Source organism: Zootoca vivipara, chromosome 7 (genome assembly GCF_963506605.1).
Source record: "Zootoca vivipara chromosome 7, rZooViv1.1, whole genome shotgun sequence".
Taxonomy (NCBI): Eukaryota; Metazoa; Chordata; class Lepidosauria; order Squamata; family Lacertidae; genus Zootoca; species Zootoca vivipara.
Window position 1 is genome coordinate 43,376,000 of NC_083282.1, and position 27,707 is coordinate 43,403,706.

General features: G+C 42.8%; 2 protein-coding genes across 5 annotated transcripts in view; both read left to right on the forward strand.

The window, feature by feature from the left end:
- The window catches only part of MOB3C (MOB kinase activator 3C), a 34,102-nt gene extending 14,212 nt beyond the window's left edge, over positions 1–19,890 (forward strand). For all 4 annotated transcript variants that reach the window (XM_060276927.1, XM_035123433.2, XM_035123434.2 and 1 more), the window contains exons 2-4: positions 3,711–4,221; positions 11,703–11,905; positions 18,279–19,890. In XM_060276927.1, the coding sequence (XP_060132910.1) occupies positions 3,804–4,221; positions 11,703–11,905; positions 18,279–18,308 (651 nt within the window). In that variant the 5' untranslated portion in view covers positions 3,711–3,803 and the 3' untranslated portion in view covers positions 18,309–19,890. The remainder of the gene's footprint in view (positions 1–3,710; positions 4,222–11,702; positions 11,906–18,278) is intronic.
- An 897-nt stretch (positions 19,891–20,787) lies between these two features.
- MKNK1 (MAPK interacting serine/threonine kinase 1) overlaps positions 20,788–27,707 on the forward strand; it is a 43,585-nt gene continuing 36,665 nt past the window's right edge. The window contains exon 1 of the mRNA XM_035122508.2: positions 20,788–26,136. The gene's annotated coding sequence lies outside the window, so the exon portion shown is untranslated. The remainder of the gene's footprint in view (positions 26,137–27,707) is intronic.

Genomic DNA, 27,707 nt, shown 5'->3' on the forward strand with positions numbered 1-27,707 from the left:
GTATCCACAATGGCCAATCAAATTCCTTTGGGAAGCCTACAAGCAGGGCATGAACACAGCAGGACCTGAGTATAGGATTTCTCTGTCCAAGTTCCATTAAATTTGTGTCTTCCTGAAAACATACGTTGTTCTGCACATGTACATAATATACACTTGAGGCTCTAGTGGCTTTTTAATGAGGGAGTAGAGGCTTAACTCAAGTCAGTTGAGGGTTTAGAGTAAAGATATTGCTTCTTCTTTGAGGAAACAGTAAATCAATGTGGAGATTTTGGGAGTATAAAGATTTGGTGCTGGCATCAAGATTATTACCTTCCAAAACAAAACATTCCAGGTTTGGTAGCCATAGTGTTATATGGCAGGACAAAAAGGCGTCCAGCACTTGGCTGGCAGGGAAGCAAACCTGAGAAGGCAGGACTGAGAGGACAAGCTCATTTTGTCTTGCAGCTCTTTGACAGAGACTCAAGTAGCTGTAGACTGTGTCCAGGATCACCCTTTCTACCCCATTCTATTCTGAAGTAGCATATAGGAGTACAAGTTAAGTTAATTTTAGACTCTGGACTTAAATATCTGGAGGGTCACAGTTTCCCTACCCTTAATGTAAGAACAGTGTTGTGTGTGTGAAGCACCACTAAGGCTTTGCATGCTTTAAAAGCAGCTTGTGAAAGTATCCTTCATAACTTTTGCCTTTACTGAATCTGAGAGACTGTGGGAATGCAGAACTTATTTCCCCACCAAAACAGTGCTAAAAATAGTGTTCGAAATGTGCACAGAATGAAGAACAGTCGCGAAGCAGCGGCAGGGAAGCAAGTGTTCAGGGCCCATGTGCTTCCCCCAGATAAATGCCTTAGCTTAGCTGATGCGTGACAGCTCTCCGCTGTGCTGATGTGCTGGATGAGATCTGCGTGCACAAGATAATGCCTGAATTGAAGTGGGCCTGAAGTTTTGTTACTGAAACACAATGAAAATCTTCTGCGGAATGACAGAACTTGAGGAGAGGCTTATCCGTCAGGTACAAGATACATAACACACGCACATCGTAAACAGTGTCTATGTGCTGAAATGGCTTTCCCTTCAAATGATCTATGGATAGCAACCAAGAAAGCATCAGGCCCCTGTCATTATTTTTAAGGGGAAACCCAAGATTAACAGTATGTTGCACATGATTGTCAACATATGATCACAAGAGGTGTCCTGCGTGGTGATACCTCCGAAACCAGAATGGTGGGAGAAATTATGGAATGTTCTTTTATTAGTCAAATGGACAGTGTTCCATTCATAAACCTTCAAAGGCATTTGAAGGCATTGGCGAAAAATGGAGCCCAGTAGTTGTTTTTATAAAGAACTCTTTGACGCTAGTTGAATGGTTAAACCCCGATATAAGGAATAAATTTTCGGCCTGTTCTAGATGGGTTTGAACTTACAGGAAGGTGGCTTTTATGAATTCAACAAAGTAATTGCATGAGCAGAATGGCATCTACTTGAGCAGTAGAAATTCCTCTCCTTCCCCCTGTGTGCCCTCTGCACACACCGAATCTGCTCCGGAGGGCTGAGGAGGACTCCCAGAGCAGATTTAAGATGAGCTTGCTGGTTCAGGCCAGTAATGCATCTCGTCCAGCATTGTGTTGTCACAGCACTGAAACAGCCAGCAAGCAAGACCCGATCACAACTGCATTCTCCCCCTCCTGAAGTTATCAGCAACTGGAATTCAGAAACAGTGGAAGTAGAACTTAGCCTTCAGGGTCAGCAGCCTTGTCCTCCATGATTTTATCTAATTCTATGTTAAAGCCATCCATGTTGGTGGCCATCGCGGCCTCTGGTGGGAGCGAGTTCCATACTCCGTGCCCCGTGTGGTAGTTTCTTCGAGGGCCTGTGGTGTCGTGAAGAGGGGAAAGGGAGGAGAAGTTCTTTTGTACAGCTTTGTAAGATACAACCCGCAGAGCGCATGTTTCAACTTCTGTGTGTTTTGATACTTGTCTCAAATACAGTGGTACCTTGCTTGTCAAACTTTATCCATTCTGGGAGTCCTTTCGACTCCCAGAACTGCTTGAAAACCAAGACGCGGCTTCCGATTGGCTGCAAGAGCTTCCTGCACTCAATCAGAAGCCGTGGAAGCCGCGCCGAACTTTCGGCTTCCAAAAAACGTTCGCAAACCGGAACACTCACTTCCAGGGTTGTGGCATTCGGGAGCCAATTTGTTCGGGAGCCAAGGTACCACTGTAAATTTATTTTTTTTCAAAGAGATGGATCCTTTCCCCCAGATGACTGCAATGCTACCAGTATTAGGGATGTACTGCATCATATTGAGCATGGAGTCTGTGGTGTGCCTAAGCGTAGTGGCTTCTTCACAGCTGGGTGGCAGCTGTGCAAAAGCAGTGCCTGCTGGCCTTTATGCTTAAGAGTCTTCCCATGGCTCAGAACTTTTTTGCTTCCTCCCCTGGGACACCATTGAAGTTGAAGCTGAAACCCCAGGGTCTTTTTAAATATCCTTCACTGCAAAAGGAGCATTATGAAGCAAGAGCCACAAAACGATGTGAACTGCCAAACATCTGTATTCCCAGTAGATGTGGACTGAATGGCTGCACCAGTGACAAAGCAAAAGGAATGTTTTCTTCTAGGGCTGGAAATGCCACAGCTGCTGAGGAAACTGCCCCCCTCCCTCCAGAAGGACAGATGTATTTTTAGAATATGCCTTGAGGTGTCACTTTGATATTCTTTTCTTCTTTAAAGGAACTTCTTGGCAATGGAGTAGAAATAATAAGAGCATTTTCCAGTTTTCATTCTCAAATCATTGGAAACTATTTATGAAATAAATAAATAATGCCCATGGTTGACGGCAAGTTGTCTATACGGCACCCTTCCTTATTATTCCTTTAGAAGGATTTTACATCAGGCTTGAGCACTTCTGCCAATCATTTTCCCAGAGTGATGAAAGCGGGAAATAGAGATGGGCAAAATGGTGGGCACTGAGAGATTGTGTAGCCCAGGGGCTGCCAATGTGGAGTCCATGAGGACACACTGAAATTAGGCTGGAAAGAAGCAGTGTGCTGCATCAAATAGAATAGGTTTTTCGAGTGGCCTGTCTGTGGTGTGTTTATGTGTGTGTGTGAGAGAGGGAGAGGGATACCCACAATCCAGTTTGCAAATGTATCCACAGGCCCATAAAGCTTTCTGAAACCTGGTGTAGATGCTACAGGTCATTTTTGTGAGGATGCAAATTTATTCCGGAATGCATCTGGTTGTTGTTGTCATCTGAATTGAAGACCTGACCTAACCAAGCAGTGTTAGAAACTGAGTTATGAAAGTTAGGAGCTAAATGGTACCTTAAACCTAGGTTATGGGTGCATACCTTTTATAAAAAGAATACAAAGCTGAAAATGAATGAACTGCAGCTAAAATATTATGTTCATTTCCCACATGGTCTAGTCTTTCACTTGCCTACCCCTAATATCCCTAAGTGGGTCTCTTCTCCAGTCTTCAGAGAATAGCTGGAAGTGGGGAGGCAGGAAAAGGTCCTCCTTTCCTTCCACTCTGCAGTTGTAATCTGAAATCTTAGGTGCAGTACTGCACCCGGAGCTTAGAAACTGCTTGCATTAATGAAATTCCCTATTGCAAAATGTGCCTGGAACAATGGAAATTTTGAACACTGTGTAACCAAGGTGTACATTGTAAAACAACTGACTTAAATACTTCATGTCCATTTTATCTTTTAGGAACCATCCAGATTATTATTTCTTTAATTTTAATTTTTGCCCGTTGGGAAGACTGGTCCTCCTTGTCACCACCCTGGCTGGTTCCAGCCCAGAATGGCTTTGTGCCTTAAGCAAGTTTTCAACAAAGACAAAACCTTCCGCCCCCGGAAGAAATTTGAGCCAGGGACCCAGCGTTTTGAGCTGCACAAGAAAGCTCAAGCCTCTCTGAAATCGGGACTTGACCTGAAAGCTGTGGTCCAGCTTCCCCCAGGGGAGAACATCAACGACTGGATCGCGGTGCACCTTGTGGACTTCTTCAACAGGATAAATCTCATCTATGGGACCATGTCAGAATTCTGTACTGAGAAGAGCTGCCCCATCATGTCGGGTGGCCTCAAGTATGAGTACCGGTGGCAGGATGACTACCGCTACAAGAGGCCCACCAAGCTGTCGGCGCCCCAGTATATGTGCATGCTGATGGAATGGATCGAGACCTTAATTAATAACGAGGACATATTTCCTACCAGGATAGGTGAGTAGGCAATGGGTGCTGCGTAGGAAGCTGCCATATTCAGGGTCAGGCTCTTTGTCCATCCAGTTCAAAATACAGTGGTACCTTGGTTCTCAAACACCTTGGTACTCAAACAACTTGGAACCCAAACACTGCAAACCCAGAAGTAAGTGTTCCGGTTTGCAAACCTTTTTTCGGAAGCCAAACGCGTTCCGTTTTGAGTGCCACACTTTTCCATTTTGAGTGTTGAGCTGAGGTCTGTCTGGTTTTTTTCTATTTATTTTGTGTTTTTGTTCTTGCAGTTCTTTTTTGTGACTGTGTGGAACCCAATTTCAGCTCCTGATTGATTGATTGAGTGAGTGAGTGATTGACTGTGTGACTGCAGTACATTGTTTATTGCTTTCAATTTATGGATCAATGGTCTCATTAGATAGTAAAATTCGTGTTAAGTTGCTGTTTTAGGGGTTGTTTTTAAAAGTCTGGAACGGATTAATCCATTTTGCATTACTTTCTATGGGAAAGCATGCCTTGGCTTTGGAACGCTTTGGTTTCGGGAATGGATTAAGTACCGCTGTACTGTCAATTGACCATGGCTCTCAGGTGTTGCTGCTCATCTGGCCTCTGGTTGGTCACATTGATGCTGCTCACCAGGACAGGGAGGGGCAGTGAGGTCAGTGGTCTAGTGCAAATGCACTGGTGTGATTGGCTCTGTTGGTATGTCTCAATTCACTGACCTCACCATAGCTGTCAAGTTTTCCCTTTTCTCGCGAGGAAGCCTATTCAACATAAGGGAATTTCCCTTAAAAAAAGGGAGAACTTGACAGCTATGGACCTCACTGCCACCTCCCCCTCTACCTCCTAGCAGACTAGCACAACAGAGCAGCATTCAGGTGAGGGCAGTGGTGTCCCCACCACACTGTCTCCTACTAGTCTTTCCCATATATGCAACTGATCCTTTTAACCTGAGATGCCAGAGATTGAGTCTTCTGCATGCAAAGCGTATGATCTGCCAATTGAGCCACGGCCCCTATTAATTCTTTCTAAAGATACAAGGCAGGTGCAAGGCTTGCTGCTGCCACCAAGAGCCCGTACTGCACTCACTACTGCCCTTAAGGCTACAGTCCTGTGTTCACTTATTTGGTAGGACCCCGGAGGCCAGGGTTCAGATCTCCACTGAGCCATGAAGCTCATTGGATGACCTTGGACCTTGGGCCAGTCACTGCCTCTCAGCCTACCTTACAGGGTTCTTGTGGGGATCAAATGAGGAAGGGGAGTACCATGTATGTCACCTTGAGCTCCTTGGAGAAAAAGATGGGATATACATGCAAGCAATGAATGAATGAATGAATGAATACATAGATAAATACATAAATAAATAAATAGGAAAGTTCATTGAACTTACAGTGGAACTATTAATCTAGTTTTAGCCCATGTGCAATCTCATTTCCCCCCCAAATATTAATACAATATTGACTATATGGTCATTGTAAGCCGAAGTGATTGTGTAGGGCAAATTTGCTCTGCCTGATGCAAGTTGCGGGAACAGGCGTTTTTCAAATAACAGCAATATGTTGCTATGGGTCATCCTAAAAGGAAGCAACTGTCCAGGGCTCATTTGCTGGTTGATATTCCTTTATGATATTTAGCTACCAGTACTGAGGAAGCCTGACTAGGGCGAAACAAGGGACGTACCCGGGAACCTTGTCTATGGACATTGTTTTTTGCTGCACCTGGCACCAATTGAATAGACTGCTGCCACCTCATGGACTTTGGCTTGCCACGCCCGTTTGCCAAGTGGACCCATTAGTGTTTTCTCTACACCTGCTGCACACCTCCTCTTGTGGTACTTTTTGACTATCTCATTCATTTTGGACTGAGTCCTTACCAGCACTTTAAGTTTGGGGATGTGCCTTCGCTAGTTGATGTATGTTGTTCTCATTTAAATGAAAAAAAAAATTGAACCTAGTTTTGTATAAGTTTCTGAATATTCCATTATAGCCAGTTACGTATGTGTATAGCTTAACTGTGTTCGTAACGAAGGTTTGTGTTGTAGTCTTGTGTTGTAGTCTTGACCAGGGCTCATTTGCAGCATTGTTGTAATCCTCCTGCAAGTTGTGGGATGTGACTATGTGATGGTTTCCACAGAAACATAAGTCTCTCTTTTTTTTTTACAGATTCATTTTTAAAAAGAAGTTTCTAGTCCTCATGGCTGGGGGAGGCGGGGATAAAAAGAAAGTGTAACATAATGCAATCTAAGTGGGAGATTTTCATCTGGTGAACCTCCCTAGCATCATTGGGACTCAGTTTGGAGCAACAGATATGTTGTGGCAGGGAGAAAGCAGTGCATTAGAACAAGTTTCCATCAATTGTGTTGTTTACAGCATACACTCTATTGCTGATCACACTGCAAATTATCAGCAAATGTTGGTTTTCTTTGTGAGTGCCCCCATGCTCTTGTGTCAGTGTCAGTCAGCCTGGCCACTTTCAGGAAGGAGAGGGTGGGAATGGATAAAAGGGCTGGGGTTTTTTACTCCAGTAAAACAGACATGTTTTTTCTATTCAGAGTTTGCCACAGGAAGGAAGCAGAACACTACTACTAGCAGATAGGGATGGCAAGGTGGAAAAGAGCGCAGGACTTCTGCCCCTTTAATAGTTATGTAGAAGAAAGGATTTCAGCTACACCAGCAGAAAGTCCCTCTTTCACACAACTACAGGAGCCCTGTCCTCTTTTTCTCAAGTGGCCACTCCACTAGTTAGTAGAGGAGCTCATTTTCTCGGTTCAGCAATGGTAGCTGCCAGCAACAGAAAATCAGATAATCCGTCTGGCAAGCAGAAAACCTTACACTGACAGAATAATCACATTGCTTAACATGATGTTGAATCCGATACTATTGAAATGAATGGACCTATGTAGCTTAGTCATGTTCATTCATTTAAATGGGCTTACTGTGAGTAAGGGACGTGGGTGGCACTGTGGGTTAAACCACTGAGCCTAGGGCTTGCTGCTCAGAAGGTCGACGGTTCGAATCCCTGCGACGGGGTGAGCTCCTGTTGCTCAGTCCCTGCTCCTGCCAATCTTGCAGTTCGAAAGCACAAAGTGCAAGTAGATAAATAGGTACCGCTCCGACGGGAATGTAAACAGCATTTCCGTGCGCTGCTATGGTTCGCCAGAAGTGGCTTAGTCATGGTGGCCACATGACCCGGAAGCTGTACTCCACAACCCTAGAGTCATCCACGACTGGACCTAACAGTCAGGGGTCCCTTTACCTTTACTTACTGTGAGTAAAACTTAGTTGAATACCATCCTTACTTTTGAATCCACCTGCCTAGGATTGCATTGTACAGCTGACTGTTTGCAGTTTCCATTTTCAGTCCCCAAGGCCCTTTTGCAAAGAAGACAAAGGATTTGTGTGCAGTGTGGGGGAAGGATAATATGATGCCTTTTGGGTTATTCTCCCATTGTAACCACTTTGACACACCATGTTTCTAGTTGTTTTTGCAGCTGGCTGGTTTCGTCAAGGCTTGCTTGTGTTATTGCCACCCCATCTCCTTTCAGAATTAATGCTGTGCAACAATCTGCAGCTGTTCTTGTACCATTCCCATTAAGTGCTAGTTTAAAATACACACGCACATTCATAAGGAGAGGCTGTTAACAATGCCCATGTCTCATGGGGTTTGGGGGGAAAATCATTGTATATGTGCCATTGTTTTGGATAATTGCTAATTCCTACAATTACTTTGTAGTGATTAATAATAAGGAATCCCATTACCAGGCTTCATTCGAACGCATCGGGGGGGGGGGACAAAATCTTGGCTTGGAGAGTCAAATCCTTTAACACTCTGTCCTGTAATTTATTTGCACTTATTGCCTCTCATTTATAATGCATTAATACACCACTTCTCATTATTTCCTTGTTGGGTTAAGTGATGCTGAGTGAAAGCAATTGTCTCCAAAAAGGAACTCCCCATCCAAACAGTACCATTCCGTTACCCTGTTCCATGTGCAAACATGGCTGACAATAGTTTCTTTTAGAGGATGATACGATGGAGGCATTGCTCCCTATTGTAGGCACACTCATCCAAATATCATCTTTCTTTGCAGGTGCTTAAAAAAGAAAAGTATACAGTACAAAATCTGATTGACCAGAGATGACAGTGAGAACCAGCAGAACCAGCTTTTGCAGAGAATAAGGTTCTCAGTGGTTACCAGCCAGGGTGACTATGCTCTGCCTCGCCCCAAAACACAATCTCAGTATGACATCTAGCCAAACAACCAGGTGGCAGGATCTAGAAAACCTATTAACTTCCAGGTGAGCCTGGAGTTTGCTGGTCAACCACTAGCTGAATTTCCTGAGCAGAATGGTTGTGGGTGACCAGCGAGCCATCAAGAGGTTTGAAGCATCATACATCAAAATGGATGTCTTGCTTATCAGATTTCCACCACACTTCCTGGCTTGAGGGAAGCCTTTATCTGCATCCAAGCTACCATGCCAGGCACTTCCTCCCTGCTCGTCTACTGTTGACAGTTTGCTTCTTGCGTTCATAATGTACGGCAGAAAGGGCTCTCACTGGAATAGAGAAGTCTAGAATGATGTACCAAAGCTCACTATAAAGTTCTGAAACTTGAATAACTTTTCATAACTGTGCATAATTATTCATTCATTTTTTGGGGGGGACGACGACTGTTATCTATGGAGACTGGAGTTAATCAATAGTGGCCAGCAGGGGAGGGTGGCCAGAGCTGCTTTGCCCCTCCCCATGGCAGTGACATGCAGCATTGGGAAGTCAGGTCTCCAAACTGCTACTCATATCAGTGTATTTTCAGCATACAAAGTGCTGTTCAGCTGTTATTTCACCTTTACACTGTACAGTGTAAGAGAAATCAAACTGGGGACCGCAAGGCATGTAGCAGTGGCGAAAGCATGTGGTGGGCGTGTACCTATTTTAAAGAGACACTGTCCAGAAACTGATCCCCCCAGGATGTAATATGGACTTTATGAGCCCACAATTTGACAAGACTAGTCTGGTATTCAAATCTAGTGCCTATAGCAGCATATGCACATGCGAAAACTGTCTGGACTCTAACAGAGCCTGACTAGACTGTTTTCATGGCTATACTTGGCTGAAATCCTTGTGCAACTAGAGCAGGCATCCCCAAACTTTGGCCCTCCAGATGTTTTGCACTACAATTCCCATCTTCCCCGACCACTGGTCCTGTTAGCTAGGGATCATGGGAGTTGTAGGCTAAAACATCTGGAGGGCCACAGTTTGGGGATGCCTGAACTAGAGCATCAGAATGACTGCTTTCCATCTTTCACAAGCCGTCTGTGCATGCATGGAAAGAAGCCTTTCTGATTCTTTAAATGAGCTTTTTTTACTCTCCACTTTTAATGCAAAGTGCTTTCAATTTGTACCCTCGAGAGGAAGAACAATCCCTGACTGTCCTGGAGCAGCCGTCTCAAGGTCTTTGTAGTTCTGTGATTCTGCTGTAGTTATTTCCACTCTACAAGTCACAGCAAAAAGAGCTTTTAAGCTCCAGACAGCATGACAACAGCAATTGTTGACTTCCCAGTCATTAGCGCAACTGAAACCTGCATGTCTTATTGCAGGTGCAACTTTGTGTCTATGAATCCTGCCAACAACTCCAGACTTCATTAAAATCAGGTGCATAATTGGTTCATTAGGCTTGTCTTCAGACTCTGGAATGCATTTGTGGGAAACACAGATGAGCTGAAACCTGCTTGAAAATAAAATGTAACTGCCAGACCCCTTAATTGTTTGTGGTTATTCTTCTTTTCATCTGTGCAGTGTGCATGGCAATGGAACACATGTGGTGGATCGTTTAGGGGGCTGTTTCATCTGTTTCCCATTACTGTGATCAAGTTGTATATAGCAGTAAGTTGTTTTTATGAGACTGGTAAGAGTGCTGTTCCATTCAATGCTAAGGATATCCTTTAGCTCCCCCTGCAGGTCTAGTGTGGTTTCATGTATTGAGTAAATACGGTACTAAAGCAAGAGCCTCCTGCCCTCCTCCATGGATCACTATAAAATTGCTGTGGGTCTTGGTGGACCACATACTGATGTTTTTGAAGCCCTATATAATATTTTTTTCAGAATGGAAAAATCATAAACATCTGCCTGTACCAGGAAATTTAGGTAACAAACCAAATCCGTTATCTCTGTACTATTTGAGGAAGCATCTCTCGGCCATGCTAGCTCCCAGGGGTAGCCAACATGGTAGTTTCCAGATGCTGTTGGACTGTAGCTCCCATCAGCCTCAGCCAGCAAGACCAAGGGAGCTGTAGTCTACCAATATCTGGAGGGCTACCGCTGGGTAGGGTTGCCAGACACAAGAGAGGACAGGACTTCTGTGCCTTTAATTGCCCTGCTCTCTTTTGAGTCTGGAAACCTTAAAGAGAAACCAGCAGACCCTTTGTTTAATTCCCAAGCAAAGGGTCTGCTGGTTTCTCTTTAAGGTTTCCAGACTCAAAAGAGAGCAGGGCAATTAAAGGCACAGAAGTCCTGTCCTCTCTTGAGTCTGGCAACCCTACCGCTGGGCTACCCCTGTTGTGCACACCAGAACACAATAGCTGTTGTCCTTAAGAAAGCCAGGGTGTTGGAGTGGTTAGAGTGTTGGGCTAGGACCTGGGAGACTAGGGTTCAAACCCGCCCCCCCTCAGCTGTGAAGTGCATTGGATGACCTTATGCCAATCATCATCTCTCAGCCTAGCCTACCTCACAGGGCTGTTGTGAGGTTAAATGGGGAGGGGGATAATCATGCATGCTGCCTTGAGCACCTTGAGGCCTAAATGTAAAAATAAAGAAATAAGAATAAAATTCACAAATGCAAGGCCAGTACGTTTCCGAGCACAATTCAAAGTGTTGGTACTGTTCTTTAAAGCCCCAAACGGGACCGTATACCGTGTTTCTCATATTATAAGACATGTCTTATATTTATTTTTTCCTCCAAAAAACACACTGTGGCTTATTTTCAAGGGATGTCTTATTTTTTTCCTCCTCCTCCTGGCGCGGCCGGCATTGCTGCTGCGCCTATCACTATGTCTTATTTTCGGGGTATGGCTTATATTCCTTGAATGCTTAAAAATCCTGCTATGGCTTATTTTATGGGTATGTCTTAAAATATGAGAAACAGGGTACCTGAAGGAGCATCTCCACCCCCACCATTCAGCCCGGACACTGAGATCCAGCACCGAGGGCCTTTTGGCGGTTCCCTCATTGCGAGAAGTGAGGTTACAGAAAACCAGACAGAGGGCCTTCTCGGTAGTGGCACCCGCCCTGTGGAACGCCCTCCCAGCAGATGTCAAGGCAATAAACAACTATTTTACATTTAGAAGACTACTGAAGGCGGCCCTGTTTAGGGAAGTTTTTAATGTTTGATGCTGTACTGTTTTTAATATTCGGTTGGAAGCCGCCCAGAGTGGCTGGGGAAACACAGTAGTGTTGAAAGCTCTAAACACTCCCCTCCCCCTTGTGTCTTGCAGGTGTTCCTTTCCCCAAGAACTTCCAGCAGGTCTGCACCAAGATCCTCACCCGTCTCTTCAGAGTCTTTGTCCATGTCTACATCCACCATTTTGACAGCATCATCAGCATGGGTGCCGAAGCTCACGTCAACACCTGCTACAAGCACTTTTACTACTTTATCAGCGAGTTCAGTTTGGTCGACCAAAGGGAATTAGAGCCTCTGGTAAGAACATAGGTACTGTTATTGTGCACCCTGCTTCTGATTGGCAGGAGCACCTTTTGGATGAGGGAGAGCATTGGAGACTTAAAGTGCTCATCGGCAGCCAATGCAAAGTTCCCAAAACTCTTTAAGTTTGCACTGCAAACTACACGTTAGCGCTACTTTAGGTCACCAGGAGGACTGTCAGCATCTCCAAGCTCTTATGGATATCACATTCCAAAGGCTTGAAAGAGATTCCCAGCTGCCAGGAGACTGCCCTGTTGTTGTTTTTATAAAGAGTTCAGAGCAGAGTGCTGGCCAGGCAACCTTAAGAAGAATGCCGTATGTGCATCACATCAACTATTTCACACTATAAACACAAATTTTCCACTGTCTAGGAATTATACTTAGATGGCTCCATTTAAGAGTCAGCTAGGATGGATGAACTGATGGCAATGATTAGCATCTTCATCTTTATTAGGTTATTATCATGCAGGAGTAATCAAATAGCTGGACCAACTCCTGGCTGTGTGGTGTATTGATGCTGCAATGTGTGCATTCAATTCACATCACTCCAAGGTCAATCCTTGTTTTCAACTGTTTTTAATGGTGTGTTTTAATTGTTGTGACCTGCCCTGAGACCTTAGGGTGAGGGTGGCTAATAAATTGTAATAAATAAATGGTATGCACAAGCCCCATGATTGCTACAGCTGAAATCCTGATCTCTCTAAACTTTGGCAATATAGTCAAAATTAGTCGCTTCTTAACAGATGAGGGAATGGGTACAATGTTTCACATCCATAAGAGCAGCTATATTTCAGCTGACCCTAAAAGGTAATTAAAGATCAGGAAGCCGAAGAGGCTGCAAAGAACAAATCAATTTTAATCCACTTCCCTCCTTCCTGTTGCTTCCCTTAAGACATAATAAGAGGAAGTTTCTCCCCAATTGTCCTTGCAAAGTGACAATAACTCCCAGTTAGTGTTGCTTGCTGGCCGTGTTTCCGAGTGTGAATTTATATGCTTCTGACCCTGTGCCATATTTTCCAACCACATATTCTACAAAGAATATATGGATTTATCTTAATTTCTTGTACTGGGATATTATAACACGCACAGCTGATTCCCGCTATCAAAGTGATCCATGTCCAGCAAGCATTGTCTGTCTAACACATTCACTATGAAATTGATAGAATCCAAGAATTGTAGAGTTGGAAGGGACCACGAGGGGCATCTACTCCAACCCCCTGCAATGCAGGAAGCTTTTGCTCAATGTAAGGCTCAAACCCACAACCCTGAGATTAAGCGTCTCATGCTCTACCAACTGAGCTATCTCAGTCGTGTAACACAATCACAAAAAATAATTTCCCCTCTGTCATGAGTCATGATTATTTTATTATGTATGCTAGTGAGCAAGGATACTGAAATGTCCTCAACTAACAACGGAGGGAGTTGGCAAGTAACCATCCAATATGGTATTGAAATGAAATGTACTAAAGGCTACATATCATCACTAAGTCAGGAATGTAAACCAGAATAATAAACCATGGTAGTGCAAACCATGGTTTTTCTAACTATGGTTTCAGGTGCTCTCTGAATTGACAAACCTATAGGCATAGCTACATCTCTAAATGATATTGCAGTATGGAGACAGAGCTTATGGCCTCTTATGACCTTGAGGAACCATGCGAGCCTATGAATAAGTGGAAGAAAAGTGAATCCCTGTTTTTAGCATCAATTTTCACTGCATTTCACAAAGGCAGATAAAAGATTTCATGTTTTTGAAAACCAAAATTCTTCCTGGCCCTGGTGGTTGTGGATGAAATGCTAGATCAGCATGAAATGGAAGCACCACATCACAGAGGGTAGGTGAGACTTCAAGAGATTGGATGACTTCTGAAATCTGGGCATCAACCCAACTCCACGTCTCTGCAGTCCTTTCCCCTCAATATCTCATGTCATGCATTCTTTAAGGAAAGGGGAAATAACAGAAGCAATTCAGCTGGTAATAACCTCAAATTATGTCATTATTTCTCCATTTTACAGAAGAGAAAGTAGAGCTGAGATAAAGTGATATCTTCAAAAAATCTCTCTCTCTCTCTCTCTCTCTCTCTCTCTCTCTCTCTCTCTCTCTCTCTCTCTCTCTCTCTCTCTGTGTGTGTGTGTGTGTGTGTGTTTCCTGGCTAGATTCTCCCCCCATCAATTTACCGGGTTTGGAATACTTTAAATTAAACATTCTGGGCTTCTTTTTCAGAACTGAGCCTCTAGATAATTTCCTTCATTCTACTTGGTTGTATAAAATGAATGGCTTTATTCTCTTGGCCTGAGACTAATTTCAGAGATGTGTCTCCTAAGGAAACAATAATTTGTTTTGCTAGGGTAAAACAGATTTGTTGCAACAAGTAATAAGATTGGCAAAGCCTGGGATTATTTCTGGGAAAGACAGGAGCTGCTGTGGGGACCTTCTCAGCATAACGAATGTTGTCTGATGTAGAGATGGGTCACTGTTTGTGTCAGGAAGAAAAATTAAAGGACTTAAACAAGCTGATGTGGAGGTGGTACCCAGAAGGTAGGAGAAAGTGTGAACAAAAGGTGGGGAAATTGGAAATCTGAAGTGTGAAAGTAAAGGTAGAAAATGAAGCAGCATCAGAAACAACTGAATTTTCAGACTGGCTTTCACTTTAAGCCAACAACAACAACAACAACAACAACAACAATAATAATATGCTTAAATAATTATTATTGGTTTAAAGTGAAAGCCAGTCTGAAAATCCAGCTGCTTCTGAGCCAGAGTAGAGAGGCATGTTTTTTGCGCACCCCCCCTGCCAGGCCTGTGGCCTTAGTTGGGACCAACCCCTAGATATACCCCTGCTTTCCTTGGCACAAATCTGTTGCTTTTGTTGAGATTATTTAGTCTTTGCCACACACACACACACACACACACACACACACACACACACACACAGAGAGAGAGAGAGAGAGAGAGAGAGAGAGAGAGAGAGAGAGAGAGAGAGAGCTGCATGTGTACACACTCGCTCACACATATTCCTCACTAAAAACGAGTGGGAGATTAATACTTGCAAATAATATACTTCAACTCATTTTTTTCAAGTTTTCAGATCTGTGGGTGGAATGACTAGGCCGTGGGGGTGGGAAATATTGTTTTAACAGAAGCGTTAAGAGATCTTGATTGGAAATGCAGAAACTCCCACTGTGTTCCCCAGGCAGACAGACTCCTGGAATTGATGTTTCTGTTTTTTTGTTTTGTTTTTGTTTTTGCTATTCTTCAGAACTTGAAGATGGTCATGAATGTTTGGATTGCACAGGCAAATGTTACATAATGGAACATGTTTTCAGTTTTCATTTAGCTTAAAACAAGAATAAGCCCACTACCGTGTTTCTCCGAAAATAAGACGCCGTCTTATATTTATTTTTCCTAAAACAAACAAACCACTATGGCTTATTTTCGGGGTATGGCTTATATTCCTTGAATGTTTAAAAATCCTGCTATGGCTTATTTTATGGCTACGTTGTATTTTAGGAGAAACAGTGTAGCTACAATGGGACTAATACAAACCAAGTGCATTCAAGATGTTTGCAACTTGTCTTTTCCAGCTTCTCATGCTGTGGGCTTCTGCTTCCAGGGCTTAACCCTTTGTCCTCAGATCAAAGCCTTCTTCAAAAGAATCTATTTGGCACCAGCTGACATCGCTTCTTCGTATGTGGTTGGCTGTCTGTCTCTCCACCCCTCCTACTGCCCTTACTAACTCTATTGTGGCAATAGAGTGGACTTCTGCTTGTGCAGTGTCGAATGCAACTCAAAGGTTCAAATTTGCTAATTCCCACTTCCACCGGCATTTGGAATGTTTGTGATAGCAAAGAAAATGCCAGCTTATGAGCATGGCAGAAAACTGGTTTGTCATGACCATGGATGCCCCAGGAACAGGACTGAAACCTGGAGGTCTAAAAAACAGTTCAGGGCTGTTGGCAAAAGGGCTTTCAAAGAGCCCCACACTGAGATTTGGCTCTGTGAGCCTGTTCCCAACATGAAACAGGCATGTACAGCTGAACTGAGCAGGATTTAACCCCTGCCCATCAGCCGATGTGCTGGAGTTAAATCCTACTGCTTTGGCTGCATGCATGATTTACCAGAAAGGGAAGAGGATCAATTCCTACCAGCCTGCTAGCGACTGAGGTCACCCACCTTTGGAGTGAAATCAGCTAATTGGCAGGTGGGCGTGGTTTCTTTAAAAATGACCTTACAAGCCAAATTTGACACACACCCACACACCCAGTCAGGCCAAGATTGGCCCACAGGTTGAAGGTTCCTCACTCCTGATTTAGACAAGTGACTGATCACATGCCACAATAATGCATTTATATTGGTGCCTCTGTTCCTATGGATTTGCTTCTGGTGAATTCACAGGAGTAGTTCACCTGGTGATTATCAGATGATAAGCTTTCATTGAGTTGTGTAAGCTTCTCTTTCAATACCGTACTGTTCAAATATCATAAAGACACTCTCTCCATCGTCATTCACAAATGACGTTTCTTCCCATGCTCCTCAATCCTTTGCACATAAAACACATGGCTATATAAATCCAAACCCAAAAACTCTTTATATGTAAATGTCACTCACCAGTTCAACCTCCTTTCTTCTCGCCAAGTGATATTTGATAGGATGCTGTTTTTAACTCCCTTTTACACATATTGTGCATATTTCCTTTTGTTACCTATGCTTTCTTCATGGTATTAAAGGAAAACAGCGAAGAAGTCGAAATTGGATTCTTTTCAGACCCAACTCAACCCTTTGTGGATTATCAGCTTCTGTTGACCCCTTTGGTTATCACCAAGGCAACTCAAAGAGACACTGAAATTCTGTCCTATTTTTTGCTTCCCGTGTCTTGCTTCAGAATCTTATTTCTTTCAAACCTAAATGCTTTAGGCTGTTTTAAGTTGAAATCAATTTAGAAATGTAATAATGTCTACCAAGGAAAAAAAATATCACTGCATTGTCTCAGATTTCTTACAAAAATGTTAAGAGTTTATTGTGAAATAAGTGAAGGGGGATTATTATTATTTTTATGCAACAGATTAATCCAGAGTCTTGAGTCATATATTTCCCTGGCATTAACTGACACATTCAATGAAATATTGCAAACATCCATCAGATCAAACCAATGTAATTTAAGCAGACTGGAAGATTGTGCACCAGGCATGCCTTGGTTGAAATCATGAATTTATTTAGGTGGTGAAGGGCAAGTCCCTTTCCCTCCTATGTGCAGTATGGGGATTACAAAAGGAGCCCTTCTATCAAAGGAACAGTCTGTTGGGGGAAGGGAACCTTTGCACCTAACTCACGCTATATGCCGAAGCAGCACAGGCTGTCCTTAAACAGCCATGGGTTGACTTCTGAAGAAGCCCACCCTGGGACCCTGCAGTTGACAATAACTGCTGTCCAGTTATCTTGAGTATGGCAGTAGAGAATGCGGTGACAGAGCAGTTGCAGCAGTACTTAAAGGATACAGACTCCCCAGGTTCAGCCATGGTTTTGAGACTGACTCTGCTCTTGCTTCTTATTCTGTTGGCAGCTTTTAATACCATCGAGCAAGGTCTCCTCCTAAGACTTGCTTTGTGGGTTGAGTATCAGAGGCACGGTTAGAAATTAGAATAATTCAGAGGTATAAAAATGCAATAAATAAATAAATAAATAAATAAATACTGCACAGGGGACCCTCAGTGGCAGGGGTGGTTATCCACTGATAATGTTTATAGACTGTTCACATTTTGGAATCTCCTCTCCATCAAAACATATTTTGGGGAGAAGGCCTAGCTGTCTGACCAATTAAATTTTGTTTCAGTTTGGGGAAAATATGTTGGGGGTGTGGGTGGGAGTGGGCTCCTGTCGGCAGCAAAGTGTGCCAGCAACTATGCTTTTCATATGTATCCCTAGAAAGTTGGACTACAAAACAGATTCTTTGTTTGGTTGTAGAACTGCAGCATATTCAGATAAATTTTAAGACTTATTGCCTGGGAGATGGTATAACACCTGCCATAATTTATTTTTTTTGTCCTATCTGCTATGAAAGCTAAAATTACTGTGTAGAATAACAAAAGGGTATAGCTATTACTATGCATTAGTAGGCTATTTTCCACTTTTGTATGCAATGATTAAATACCATAGATTATAACATGGTAACAGAAAGCCTCTTGATCCTGTACCCATTCTGCATCATGGATGGGATGAGTGGCTAGACCATCCGTAATCACTTTCAAAGGTCACAACCCTATGAGGGTCCTTTGTACACCATGTTGAATCATACGGTTGTTTTCCTAAAGGTTTTGTGGACACAGACGTCTTCCAAGAAAAATTACATTTCTTTTCTTTTTCCCCTCACAGAAAGAAATGACAGAAAGGATTTGCCATTAAGATCATTCGGGCATCATTTGAACGGACAAGCTGTCCTCATGAGGGCCTCACACGGTGATCTGAACGACTACTGCTGGGAATATGAGGAACTTTGTGTTCCAGGGACTGAAACATTTGGAAATAGTGGACCCCAGTAGGGCCAGTAGATATACAGTATGGACCTAATAACAGTATGTTCCTGTCTCTTGTACTCTGCCCTAGTGGCTGGAGCTGTGTGTCATTTTGGTTTCATTTTGTCCTCCAGACCAGAGACCCACCTCCTCCTAAGTTGTTTCACACTTTTTTGAAGTGCAAAGGGGGAAATAACCTGAGAATTCCTCCACCGAGAACCGAAGAAAAATGATGAATTTATTCCACATAGAAGACTACGTTCATCCCCTTTAGTCTATCAAAGTGAAGAAGGTTCACAAGGAACATGCCCTGCCTTGTACCGCATTGGGGGGAAATGGTTCACTATCACCCTACCCTCCTCCATTATTATTTTTAATGAGCTACTGATTATTCCTCTCTCTATATGCTTTCGTCAGGAGAACCAGAGATGCTAGGAAGATACCAGACTACTGGGAATGCTGGATTGGAAGAACATCCCCCCCTCCCCAGTAAGATGTCATTCGTAGAAATTAATAGTACAGTGGAACCTCGGGTTATGTACCGTCCTCCTTACGAACGTTTCGGGTAACGAGCTCCGCTATCCTGGAAGTAGGTGTTCTGGGTAGCGAACTTTGCCCCGGGATGCGAGCGGAAGTCGTGCGCCAGCAAGAGGCTCCATTAGCGAAAGCGCGCCTCAGGATAAGAACGGTTTCGGGTTAAGAATGGACCTCCGGAACGAATTAAGTTTGTAAACGGAGGTACCACTGTAATAGAACTGGGTGGAATGAAACAACAATTTGCTTCAGTTTTTCCTTAGCTTTCAGAGCATCCACACAACAGCCCACATGTAAATATTTGCAGTCCAGTACATCAAAAACAGAGGGACGCAGGTGGCGCTGTGGTTAAACCACTGAGCCTAGGGCTTGCTGATCAGAAGGTCGGCGGTTCGAATCCCTGTGACGGGGTGAACTCCCGTTACTTGGTCCCAGCTCCTAGCAGTTCGAAAGCACATCAAAATGCAAGTAGATAAATAGGAACCGCTACAGTGGGAAGGTAAACGGCGTTTCCATGTGCTGCTCTGGTTCTCCAGAAGCGGCTTTGTCATGCTGGCCACATGACCTGGAAGCTATACGCCGGCTCCCTCGGCCAATAATGCGAGATGAGCGCGCAACCCCAGAGTCGGTCACAACTGGACCTAATGGTCAGGGGTCCCTTTACCTTTACCTTTTACATCAAAAACAGAAGGCAGGAGCATCCCAGTAGGGTGCCAGCAGAATACATATTTTCAGGTTGCACAAGTAAATGAGCCAATGTGTGTGCCAAGGGGGAAGCACAAGCCCTACAAAGACTGATACCAATCCCAGAAATGGGATCAGTGCCATAAAACAATCAACAGTTGCTAAAGAGAATTGAAGTTATGGAACATGCAGATCTTGTACTTTTGAGGAGCTTTGATGCATTTTTTTAAAACTATAGAAAATACTATAGAAAATACAGACTGCTTTAGAAGGAGTCAGATTAATGGTTCCTCTAGCCCAAGACTCCCTATCGACAGTTATTTATGATACTTTAGCTGCAACGCTAAACTCGCTTTCTAGAACACAGTGGGGATTATTTCTGAATAAGCATGTATAGAGCTACTGTATGCTATTTAACTGGAGGTGCCAAAAATTGAACCTGGGATTTTCCTACATTCAAAATGTGTGGTCTACCACTGAGCCATGAGTCTTCCTTCCCCATAAAACCCAGTGATCATTTCCCCATTGACTGCTACTCTCTTATGAGAAGGGAGGGAACAATATTTTTTCTTCACTTTCCTCCTTAAGTGACCTGAGCCACATGCATCAATGAGTTTTATTAGTCAAGATTTTATACTTTCTACAACAATATTTATATCTTGGGTTGTCCTACTTTTTCTGTCAGTGAAATTTAAATATTAAAATTGCACAGATTTTTTTTGAACTGACAGCACTTATTTGTGACATTAAAAATCCTGATGTTATATTTTCTCCAGGTAAGCAAGCAGAGAAAGAAAATCGTTACTTATTTATGTCATGAAAAACCTGTATCTTATATGTGTCTTTTCCCAATAAGAAAAGAAAAAGGGATGCAAGATAAAGACCAATGCATACCAGTACTACCACAATAATTTCTCCTAAGGAAAGAAAAACTGAAGTATTAGGCGTTCTTATTTGTAGTTCTTTGGTATTTTCCCTTCCTTTAAATTTTTTCAACAGCTTCACCACCCAAAGGTCATTGTCAACTTTTTTGTCGATCGCATTTCAGCCTTCGTTCTTTCATGAGAGCGTTGAGATGCTTAAAAATATTTGGGCCGAAACTGACATAACCCAATCGGCCTAGTGATAATGTGGTTTGAGTTATTTGTTGTGCAACCTTTCAACATGCTTTTGGCAGGCATGTTCTGAAGCAATCATAAATCTTCTGCTCTCTAGGGATTCGCTGATTCTCACTATGGATTCTTGATAAGCCACCCAAAATGGCAACATGGGTTTCTCTTGACGATGTCATTTCCCATGGACAGGGATGGTTAATCCTTTTCAGCCTGAAGGTGTTATTGGTATGAAGGCATTATTGGAAATCAGCCACTTCACCAAGGGCCACAAGGCAGTGGAGGGTGTGCCAAACATATCTTACGTGTGTGCGCATTTGCCCTCACCACATATACAGAACATATTTAGACCACAGAGACATAAACTCACCATGCACCATTCACTTTCTCTTTCAAATGCTGAGAAAGTGTTTCAGAAAGACAGAGCTTACCGCCACCACAAACTGCAGCATTGTGGTGAGGAGGGGGACACTATCTTTTTCACTACAGCAAGAAGTGAGGTGCTTTCCAACAGTGCCTCTTCCTGACCTTTCAAAGGCACCTCTTCTTATTATTCTTGCATGCCTACGGTAGTATATGGTTGCTCAGGAAACAGGAAGGACCACTCCTTTGGAAGATACCCACTTGGCTGGGGCATTAGTGGGCAATTGGAGGTTGCTTGGCAGGTCTGAGCCAGCCTATAGGCTGTGGGCTTGCCACACCTGTTGAAATCTGAGTTGATCAGTGGTTTGTTTCAAGCATGGAAATGGTGAATACAGAGTTTGTTGCAACACGTACACAACCCACCAACTCTTCTCCCAATTAACAGATACTTATTACAGGAAGAGAATCACTCTCACTTGCTTGCTCTTTCTCTAGCAAGGTCACAAAAGAAATATGAAATGAAACGGAAAAAGCTCCTCAAAGTAGAAAACACTCCATGTTGCTTCTCTGACCTTCAGAGAAACAGCTCTGAGCATTCTCAGAACTAACACATGCTTCTGATGGGCTGATGCTACTACAGTGGACTGTTTTTGAAACAGTCCCGACTCTTCCCATACCTGCTATAGTAGCTGTGCTGGACAGGCCTCCTAAGAACAGCTAGAGTAAGAGTTTTCCTACTGAGCTTGACTTTCTGGCAGCCCAGCCAGTCATATGGGTTTTTCTGCTTAGAGACATGTGGAAGGAACCTCTCTGTCATAATATACTTTGGATTTAGGATTGGCTGTCAAGAGAGCTGATTGACCAGAGAACAGTAGATTTGACAGAAATGTTTGCAGAACTTCTCTGAGCTCAAATAGAATTATAAAATGTGTTGTGGCACAATAAATAGTGTGTAGCTTTGAGATTTTGTGGGGGATTAAAAAAAACAACATTTATTGTCATTCTTCTTGGGAAGACTATGCCCTAGTGGACCAGCCTCCACTGCTTCTATCTGCCCTGTTGTTTCTTGTGGAATGCTGTGGTTTGATGTGTTTTCCCTAAAAACACCTTCAATCCAAGTTAGGGAAAAGAATGACCTAACTGCATTTTAAGCCAGCAATGTGTAGACAACAACAGTGTCATGTGGGTGTGTTTTACAGAATCCTGACTTTAACCGTTAGTGTTTTATGACCTAGTTACAGCAATCCAAAGGTATTCACATTGGATGAACTAAACCTGGGTGTTGCTGTAGGAGGACAATTCTGATTCATTATAAACAAGATAGATTACCTGACTTCCTGGTTTTTCCAGCTCTTATCATTCCGTAAGTCTGTTTATCAATGTCAGTGGGAGAAAAGCGAAATGCTTTTTTTTTTGGAAAACGTACCATACTTTCCCTTGGTACAGACATGTTTCAACATAATTGACTCAGTCCTTAACTCAAAATGTGTCATCCTAAATTGCATTGGACGTCTATGGTTATATTGAGTGGGAACCATTTTCTCCTCTTCATGTTCTGTGCCCTCCCACTGAGACTTTGTTTATGAGGCTTGGATGCTGATACGATCATTTTTCTTGCACCATTTATCAGCAACTACAGATAATACAGTGTTATTAATTTCTGTGTGTATGAAGTGCTTTGATGCAAAGGGGAAAGCTGACATGTAGATTTGAAGCAAGGAAGCTTCTATCTGAGCAACTGGAAAAGTTCTGACTTGATTTGTAGGTCTCCATGGAAACATCATCCACACACCCTGACCACAACTACAATTCCCATTATCTCTGACACTTGAGTATGCTGTCTGGGATTGATGGGAGTCAGACCCCCAACAACATCTGGTAGCATGAATAGAAGATAAAAAGAATCTGCTTGTAGATTGCTGGAAGATTTGAAGTAGATGAGCAAGGGATCTGGACTCTCAGTGGTCTAGTAACAGCAGGAACAAAAGACACTTTATCCTGCAATGTAGGCTGTTAAACTCTCCTATCTATAGCAACTCAGATGTAGGACGTTCCAGTGTTTGTCTCATGAAAGTAATTGGCTATAGCTGCTACACTGCCATTTTCCAGGTGACCCCACTCCCTATTTTGTGATGGGTAACTCGCCCATTTGTAGACTTTGTGGTTCTGGGGAAAAACCAAAGTAGTTTCCCCAAAGTCTGAAATCTGCCCACACCTAGCCTATATGATTCCTTGAGTCTCTCTCATTCTGTGATACCAGCAGAACTTATTTGGGACTACAGTCATACCTCGGTTTAAGTACGCCTCGATTTGAGTATTTTCAGTGTAAGTACTCTGCGGACCTGTCTGGAATGGATTAATCCACTTTCCATTACTTTCAATGGGAAAGTTTGCTTCAGGTTAAGTACGCTTCAGGTACACTCATACCTCGGGTTAAGTACGCTTCAGTTTAAGTACTCCACGGACCGTCTGGAACAGATTAATCCACTTTCCATTACTTTCAATGGGAAAGTTCACTTCAGGTTAAGTACACTTCAGGTTAAGTACAGACTTCCGGAACCAATTGTGTTTGTAAACCGAGGTACCACTGTACACATTATATAACCATATACATAACCATATATTTCTACTTTTGTCCCAATAAATTCCTGTGTCTTAGAAACGTTTTTCTGTACCTTGTCTTCTAAAGCTCTGAATGGTTCCTCCTTCTGAATTTTCTTATCTAAGTGCATGTCAATCCATTCATAACGCTAGGTAAGAGTCTGGGAGTGAGTGCATTCTGTTGTTTGCAGGATGTGCTTACACAATAGACCCTGCTTCACATTTCTTTGTGCTTCTACTCCCGCTTCAGCACCATCCACTTCCTGCTTAACTTCCTCCCTTCTGCCTTTAACCAGGTCACCTTAGCAGGACCTTTTGTCCACCCCCTTCTTCAAATAAAAAAGGGCATTTGCCACTTTCTTTGTGGTGGAGTCAGTTGGAAATGTTTTAGGAAGAAATGCACTATTGCAGGTTGGGGAGCTCTATGCTGAGTGGGGAAAACACTGTTGCACAGGTCAAATCATGGCAGAACACTGCCTTAGAGTGCTTTCTGCTTAACTCTGCATATGAAGCTTTACGCTGGACCTTTCAAAAAACTTTCAATGGAAAAACTGGCCTGCGAGCGCTCCAGTTGGAGAACAGCCTTTACCAAAGGTGTCATGGGCTTTGAAGAAACTCGATCTCAGGACGCAAGGGAAAAACATGCTAAGAGGAAGGCACGCTTGGCAAATCCACACCGTGCTCAACTCCCGCCTGGATACCAATGTCCGCACTGTGGAAGGACGTGTGGATCCAGAATTGGCCTCCACAGTCACTTACGGACCCATTGTTAAAACCGTGTTTATGGAAGACAATCTTACTCGGCTACGAGTGATCGCCAAAGAACAAGAAGACCTGGATAGTAAAGAATAGTGTCAGTTTAAGTAGCCAAATTAAAACCTGGGCCACCAGATGCAAAAAATGTATGGAACTTAAGTAGCACTGCTTTGTGCCTGTAGTCTTTTGGATACACAACACAACAACTTGAGACTTGCAGAAGGTTCCTTTTAGGCTGCAGGTGACTGGTTGTGGGCGGCACTAAGCACTATTTCCGTATTACTACTTTTTCTAATGTGTTATATTAAGATAGCAATAAGGAAATGTTTTTAACATCAGAACTAGGCTACATTAATGCGGCAAAATATAAAATCAGTCTAAAGTTTCTTAATACTGTAAGGCATTCTTGGTATTGGCTTTTGAGCATTTGTGTGTACATGTACATGCGTGCGTCTGATAGTGGCTGTTTAAAATGGTTACACGGATGGCTTTTGGAAAATACTGCAGACCTTTTCAGAAAGATTGCCCAGGGCAAGTCCAGGAGGTAAAGAACAATCCTCAGAGAGGTCTGACTTGTTCTGATCTGGCTGGATAATGGTCACAATCCATAAAACTATGGCCCATTTTTGCCCATGGACGAGATACCTTAGAATGGGCAGGCATCCTCCTGCACAGCTATGCTGCTTCTACCTCCTCCGTACCATTAAGGGATTCCAGAGCAGATTTGAGGGGAGGGGAATGGGGAGAAAGGAAAATTGAACTCTTGTGCAATTTATGGGTTATAGCCAACTAAGTTCTATTCAGAATAGACCCGTTGAAATCAATGGACCTAAGTGAGTCCATGCCTTTTATTTCACTGTGCTTCTTTGAGTAGAGCTAATGTTGGATGCAACCTTATATCTTTTCTTGGCATTAGTTGCAATGAAACAAGAGGCACATTCTTGCTTCCTCCTTAGGTGAACACTCATGGTGGACTTCAAGTTTCCTTTGTAATATGAGGATTTAAGTCAATAGAGCTAGTGAGATCATAGCTGACCAAGGATAATAACCTAGGCTTGGATTTCATTCTCTCTCTTTTTTAAGTTCAAAAACCACACCCCACATTGCTTGGAAAGCCACTTTAGAATTGGTTACTGCCTTCAGCAAAGCCAGCTGTCTTTGTGTCAAATAAAGTAAGAACACATATAGTATCAAGCGATTTATTACACAGGATCTTGACACTTAGAGTCACAAGTCTGTCGATTACATTTCTTCCTCTTTAGTTCATAGCAGCTATTTCTGGAAGTGATCTGGTCACATACACCCTGCTGGAAGAGATGCTCTCTTTCCTTGGATCATGACAGGCTTTGGGTCATTTTCCAAGGGTGATACGTGTGTATATTTCAGAGAGTGAATTGAAAAAAAGGAATTCTACAGCAGTCAGAGGTTGTGTGACACTGCTAACAAAGTTGAAGACAGCGTACCAGTCTGATTTCTAGTCAAATTAGAGGGAGCTTATTTATAAACCTCTTACTCTTAACTGGAATCAAGTTACATCTGGCTAAATTGGATGGTTATTGATTTCCCAGGTGCTCTGGGAAAGCTGACACAATGAGTAAGCACTTGCTCCAGGTCCTTGGGATGTGATGCTTTTCCAGTGAAGATGTCCTTGTATATTATTTCACTACAGTAAGTTCAAAGTTCTTGTTATTAGGAGGAGATAAATGAGTAGACAATGCTCTGTGGTTACAGGGCTTGCCAAAAGAGAGGAACAGGTTATAACAAGATGCAATGCAGGATCCAGATTTGGAATCTTTGGTGTGGACTGTACTACTGAGAAGAAGGAAACATCTAGTGAATGTGAACTATTAGGCTTTCATACAAGCAGAATGAAGGAAAAGAAATTATTTTAGAAATGATAATTTCCAAAATGATAATTAATGATAATTAGTTGACTAATTAATGATAATTGGTTAACCATCAGCTGATGGTTAAGGATAATAGGTGTTTTTTAATAAAAAAACTATTGTAAAATAAGGTTAATTTTAAGGGATGGAATGTGAATTAGAAATAACTAGGGAAATAATGCAGCAACAAGAAGAACCTTAAAAAAGTATTTTTATTTATTTACTTGATGGGGGGGGCAGCTGCCTCCTATCCCCACCTGGCTACCCTCATATTTTGATGTTGTACTGATTCATTTTTCTTTTCTTGGACAGCATTTAGATGCACACAGGTTGTCCTCTAGGCATCAAGGTAAAAGTCAGTCGACTGGCACTTAGGGGTAGAGGTAGGGAAGGAGGGGAAGTTAACAGTTTGTCTCAAGGTCTCCCCTGCTGGAAGACAAGAGCATTTCAACTATCCTTGAGTAAAGGATGGCAAACTCTAGGATTGGAGTCTCGCTTTGAAAGAAAGTACAATAACATACCCACCCAAGTAAAGTCCTTCCAATAACAAAAGCTTGCAGTGTATATTCACTATTTACTCAGATCAAGGCTTAATCTGTTAGCATCCTGACCCCCCCCACCCCCTTAAGTTGCAGTAGCACAGAGTGTTACATGACATTACATCCCACTCTGCTAGTTGTTAGTTGCCCATCGGAAAACAAAAATTGCTTATACTGTATGGAGACTTGGTTGAAGACAAAATTTCCTGAGGACAAAAACCAACAGTGAAAACTTCCATTTGCGTGATGGGCTGGTAGGCAGCTGGAATCCTGGAGCCCCTTGCTGATTATTATTTTTCTTCCTGGCTTGCAAATCTCTTAAGAAATCAATGTGTTATGCAATGTATCAACCTTGATTAAGTGAATCAAGAAGAGAAGAGAAAGTAAGCAGGAAGGTGAAGAAATTTTTATAATGCAAGCTGTCAGCAATATGAAAACTAAAGATTGCTGAGGGGCTTAAATGTATCACATATTGCTTTTTGGAGGGGGGAAAAGTAGCATGAGCATGGTATGATAAATTTTCAAGAGTTAGGTAGGTGTAAAAGTTTGTAGTCTTGACTCATACCTAGAATGGATGTCATTTCACATCTAGGATAATCACATTTTCAAAGGTAGGATCATAGAAATGTAGAGTTGGAAGGTACCACAAGGGTCACTGAGTTCAACTCCGGCCTGCAATGCAATGCAATGCAATGCAATGCAATGCAATGCAATGCAATGCAATGCAATGCAATGCAATGCAATACCTCACAGTCCCAACTTTTGCCTTGCTCTGTTCCCTTACTCTTTGCAATGGGTTTACCTTAATTAAGCT